The sequence below is a fragment of the Exophiala oligosperma genome (assembly GCF_000835515.1).
Source record: "Exophiala oligosperma strain CBS 72588 unplaced genomic scaffold supercont1.26, whole genome shotgun sequence".
NCBI lineage: Eukaryota > Fungi > Ascomycota > Eurotiomycetes > Chaetothyriales > Herpotrichiellaceae > Exophiala > Exophiala oligosperma.
This window is the reverse complement of record NW_015622843.1, coordinates 65,036-71,035: the sequence shown is the minus strand read 5'-3', so window position 1 is coordinate 71,035 and position 6,000 is coordinate 65,036. Positions and strand designations below refer to the sequence as shown.

Below are 6,000 nucleotides of genomic sequence, written 5' to 3'. Positions count from 1 at the left end.
GAAATCGTGCTAAAGTGACGCAGCAAGCGCCAAGGCTGACGAGGAAGCGGTCCCGTGAGGATGTTAGTGTGGGAAAGAATTCGTGGTTCCCTGTACTTTGATTAGCTTCAGATGAATTGCCAACTTAGCGGAGATAAGGTACAGGATAGGGTCAAACCGGTCGAATTTACGTAATATCAGGAATGTCACCACGGTGAACACACAAGCAAAGGAGGCAGCACTAATGGAGGATAGAAGAGCAGCAAGAGAGAAGCTGTGTGCTTTAATAGCCTTGTCATTCGACGGTAATGAACTATTACCAAGCATATTGACAAGAAAGCATCACAATGGCACGTAGTAGGAAGTCTTGATCGCTTGTACTGTATCTTGTATCAGCACAGCTTCAGAATACGATGCGTCCCGAAAATTGGACACAGCCGCTTTTCCAGGTTCTGTGTGGTTCTGTGGGGTATTTTGACTATAACCACAAGATTGTATGGTAGGCGGCTTATATATGTCTACCCTTTCGTTCTGTCGAAGTGTAGAGATTCAAGCCTACGGTGCTGTACCCACTGAGAAATATTTTTCAAACATGGCTAATCCGACCCGTCTCTATCAGACAGTTGTTGGCCTCAGTCGCCATCTAGTCGACCAAATAGATGAAAAACAAATCCTGATCGATAGAGCACACACTCTGCAAATGCAAAATTCTTTTATGAGGAGAGACAAGGAAAACATGATCCGACAGAACCAGAATACATTACTTGAGACACGTCGACGTGAAAGACTGTTGGAAGGAGAAAATCAAAATTTGAAGGGCGTTCTCAATAAAATCACCTCCCTAGCGTCAAGCCTTCGGACGCAGCTAAGCTCGACAGACAAAGCTGAAGTTCTGGAGCAGATTTTAGTTGAAACTCAAAACTGGTGTGGCACTCAATCTGTGAGGATGGAAACGGCGAACCGTGAACCACATTCAGAGAGTAATTCGATGGAGGAGGATTGGGCCTTGCACGAAGCATTGAACGAGGATTAGCTTACAAGACCACCTTCGCTATATAGGGAGGATCCATAAAGACTAAATCTCCTTTTATGAAGATGTAAAAATCGATTACCTGATCGTGGCTTACGGTACCTTTGAGTGGTTATTACAGCAGCATATTGAGCCATTGATTTCTCGAGAACTCCCTCCCTGTGAATCAAATACAGCAATTAATACTGTACTTTACCATACAGTACGGTACTGTGTCTCAAGCGTGAAAACTTCCCGCAGGGCATGAGTGAACGGGGCAACAGGCTACGCGGTTGTCTCTTGGTGTCACGTTTCACATCCTGCCACCGAAAATCATGGGGTCTACCCTCTTGGTCGCGACCTCTTTATCGACCTCTTACCACGGTTTTCTATGGCATTTGGGTGTCCAATCACAGGCAGCGGATGTTGGCGGAGTTTTGACAGAGTGTTTCATGTTTTACCAGAATTCTTCGTGGATTTTGCCCGATGACCGTCGCGACCTCTTTGATGACCACCTACCAGCCCTTCTAGTGGACTACTTTATCTTTTTGCCGCACCGCTCCGTATATCGACTCCTCCAATCACGAATCCAAGCGCATTTCCCCAGGATACTGTGGCGTCTTACTCCGGGTGTTGCAAGCGTCCCGGCGCCCTCTTCCCATGCGTCTTCCGCGTCTCGTTCACCTCTATCACGGCACTTACGCAGGGGAAATGGGCTACTGTACAGTATACATCTGGTCTAGCCTTCTCGATACATGGTATGGTCTTCTCGAGCGGCTCTGAACAGCCACGTGTTTGCGCAGCGTCTCACGCGCATCCACAACTTTTGTTGGCAGCAAATCGCCGGCTTCACAGCATATCCCGTCATCGCTCGCCCACATCTTTCGACGCAAGCGGTTCTTGGGCGTCAAGCTCCAATTTTAGGCATTCTCGAATCGTCGAGTCAATCGAACCCTTGCCAGCGAAATGCTCGCTGAATACCCTTCGGAGGTGCTGATACTGTAGTCCTGTCGCTACAACGTCGGATGGCTCCACCTCGTTCGTTGTTCGTGTCGGGCCGAGTACTCTGGTTTGAAATGGCTACCTTTTGCCTGGAAGGTGGAGAGTTTTAGAACGATCTATACGGACAATCGTTTCGGTCCGCAATTCCGGCCGTTCGCGCCGTGCAGGATGATCATTACCCCGCTTTCCCCTTTATCGGCGCCAAGGAATGAGCTCCCTTGGATGATCCGCACTAAGACGGATTGATGCAAAGTCCTGTCTCACCTCAGATCCCCAACCTCCACGTTGCACTTTTCTAGCCGTCCAGTCCTGTAGAACGCTTTGACATACACTCGCAACCATGTCCTGGCACCGTGGCAATATGGATCGTGCGGCAGTAAATTCCAAAATCGATAAATTAGCCTATTTGCCCAAATCTGCAGGAGTGGTTGGCGCCGGCTTACACATCCGCACCCGTGCGCTGGCTGACCTCTTCTCGAGCTGTGTCGACTTCCTAGAACGGGTTAATTGGAACCGAAATCCGAGTCATAGCTCCGAGGTATCCTTGGCGAAATTGATATTGCTAGAGGCGAGACTAAGATTTTCGGGAGAGTCGCTTGGCCTCCAGGCCGCAGGACAGGAGGAGTGCTTCCCAAGGCATTGGTGGGCGCAAGAAGAAAAGGAGATCGCAGAGTCACTCATTGAGATCAAGGGCGCACTCCACGAGTTTTGCCTCTCTGGACACACCTCATTGCCCGCGGATGGTCGTTATGAATTGTGGCCAAACCGGATCGATGCATCCGAGGGGATCTACTCGAGCCTTCAAGACATAAAGCGTACATTTCAGCCGGCCACTCAGGACCGTCCGCAGGAACCCCTCTTGAAACCGTGGGATGATGTATGCTGGGTCCCCGGGGATCATATAGGGCTGGACACCCTCATTGACAATCTGGCAACTTACGTTGACCGTCTTGAAAGAGTGAGTGGCCGCCTTCATGTTCTTGGTCTGCAGCGAGACCTTCTTCAGGCAAAACTTGCAAAGATCAACTCTCGACCAGCAATATTCCTGCTCGTCATGGCAGCCATCGAAAGTGATCTGTTGTCGAGCTCATCCCGAGTGCAGAACCTACAAAACGGAACTAGGCTAGATTGTACGGATGGTCACTTTTACTTGGGACAGATCATTCTTGCACGAGCTCGGGTACTAAATAAGGACATGATCGATACAGGTGATGGGCAAGAGCCTGTCGGTATTTGGGAATTCCCACCTCTCGGATGACAACTTTGTGCTGAAGCGCACCGTCCGACCTCGCTTTCAAGTTTCAATGTCTACCCCAAAGTTTGATTAGGCTCAGGAATGGCACTTGGACGCAGAGGCCTTACATTCAAGTGCACACTCGCTCATTTCGACACTCTCTGACGCAGAAGCGGGAAGGATCTGGATAGGACCCTTAAATCGACAATTCCTCCTTTGAACAAGAATTATTGAACAAGACGCTGCCTCTGAAAGATTAGGTTGGATCAACGCTTTCCCTGGTATTATGGTCACAAAGAAACAAATTTGTGGCAGACTACCTTCGTGGAAAGTCTGGCTTCGTGTAGCCACTATGACTGGGAATGTGAGCACGTGTTAGGCGGTGCAGCCACCTGAGGGGCACATGGACTATGTGAACGCGGTATCCTCCTCGCCCCACGGCTCGCTGCTAGCCTCCGGCGTAAGGTATGGCACCGTCAGACATTGGAAAGTGAGCCCAGATCAGGAGGTGCAGAAATACAACGAAATTTTCTGTCTACGCAGGATCGTCTGATGCAGATTGCGGAGAGCGTTCCGGCAGAGACCATCTTCCTGGGCACGACCACAGAGGTTCCTCAATAGATGGACGTCACTCGAGTTCCTATCAAGCAGCTCGAACGGTCACCTGCCTCGAAAGGTGCACCGCTCCTGTGGATCCAATACAGCAGTTGATACTGGGCGGACGACGAGCTCCCACCTCCACGTGGTGTACGCTGGGAACTCTCAGAGAAACAGTCTGGCTGTCTCTGAGTGCCAGGAGGAGCTCAACAACGCGGTGATCCTCTCATGAACGACGCGTCAAAGTCCCGAAAATCACCCTCTGCACCTCACGAAACACCCAACATGCAGTACCAGTACAGTACACGGGAAGGGAATGGCCTCCCTTTCATGTACACCCACGATGGAAAACGGACTTGAGTCCCCCGTTTTCTTGCCCGACCGCAGTTTACGATGTCAGAGCGTGAAGAAACGCGACGAAGAGGCGGAATCAATAAGAGGCATATAATCAACACGACATCACTGCGATCACGCACAACACAGAACACTCCTCATCACGCACAACACAGAAAATATCTTCAGACACATCCATCTCCTCCATCTCCTCCTTCAACGACGCGTCGACACGTCGAAAATCACTTTCTGAGCCTCCCGAAACATCAAACATACAGTATCAGTACGCGGGAGGAGAGTGGTGCCTCTCTCATGTACGCCCCTGGATGGAAGATGGACTTCGGCACTCCATCTTCCTGCCCGACTATGGTTTACGGTATCGGAGAGTGAAGAGTACACGGCGAAGAGGCGGAGTTGACGGGAAAGAGATGGTCCATCACACAGAGAACACACCTCAGGAAGTCACCATATCGAATTATGCTATCACTACCAACACCACCCATAGCTCAGAACAGATCTTCAAGACACGTTACATACTGCCACTTACGCTGCCTGTCAACATCGCGGCACTCCATCTACGCGAAGGACGCCGTGGCGACGCGTCCGGCTGCCGATGGTGTCTCGATGGTCGAAGGTGAGCATTGACCCGAGAAGCATCAACGAGCAAGCCTCGCACACTACACGTACTTCCCATACAGTACATCTGCACTTCATGCAGCGCACTCTCAACCAGTGGCTATCGCACTGGGGCCGGCCAGGCGCTCGGCAATGCCCCCCAGCGACAGTAATCCAGCCAAGCAGAACGCGGATTGGACGAATGCCGCGGACCAAGTCCTGTCGGTCGCGTTCACGGTACAACTACACACCGGCGCAGACGAGTGTTTATTGATAAACAGAAACACAGGAGGACCGGGAAGAGTTGGATCCCAGGTCACGTGATGCTCGCTGCAGGCAGCATCACAACTAGTGGCAACTGCCTACTAGGCAGTTGCTGCACTAGCCAGTGCCCGAGGGCACTGGCTATGGCTATAAGTAACTTCCGTACCCTCATAGGTACTGTAGTTCCAAATACCATCACACTTGTTCTCACTTCAGGGTTTCTACTGGAAGGGTCCGACACGTACATAGATACAGAACAGATATTATGATTGTTATTAGGTGTATCCTACTCATAGTCGAACGCTGCATAGCTGCCACTTAATCGGCCTAGTACAGTCCTGTAATACGATACAATACTGTACTGTGTCTCAAGCCTGAAAACTTCCTGCTGGGTATGAGTGAGTGAGGCAATGGACTATACAGCCTTCTCTTGGTGTCGGGTTCCGCATCCTGCCGCCAAAAATCATGGGGTCTGCGCTCTTGGTCGCGACCTCTTCATCGATCTCTTACCACGGTTTCGTATGGCTTCTTGGCATCCAATCCTGGGCAGCGGATGCTGGCGGATGCTGGCGGAGTGTTTCATGTTATGCCACGCTTTTTCATGGGATTTTACTCGCGAGCCGTCGCGACCTCCTTATCGACCTCTTTCCACGGTTTCCCATGGCTTTTCGGCATCCAATCACGGCGCAGCGGATGTTGGCGGAGTGTTTCATATTCTATCATGCTTTACCACGCTTCTCTGTGGATTTGCCCGCGAACCGTCACGACCGCTTTGATGACCTCTTATCACGACTTCTTATGGCTTTTGGGCATCCAATTATGGGCAGAGGAATTTTGCGGAGTGTTGGCGGAGTGTTTCATATTTTACCACGCTTCTTCGTGGATTTTGCCTAGTTAGTGTCAGTGTCGCGGCCTCTTTGATGACCACTTACCCACTGGTTCTCGTATATTGCCTCGTCCAATCACG

At 50.7% G+C, this 6,000-nt stretch overlaps 1 protein-coding gene across 1 annotated transcript; it reads left to right on the top strand.

The window, feature by feature from the left end:
* Positions 1-571: 571 nt before the first annotated feature.
* On the top strand, positions 572-1,012 carry PV06_11309 (uncharacterized protein; the record flags this gene model as incomplete). The annotated part of the gene is made up of 1 exon (XM_016412956.1): positions 572-1,012. One exon carries the CDS (start codon positions 572-574, stop codon positions 1,010-1,012), a length of 441 nt encoding a protein of 146 aa, XP_016256670.1.
* Positions 1,013-6,000: the final 4,988 nt, after the last annotated feature.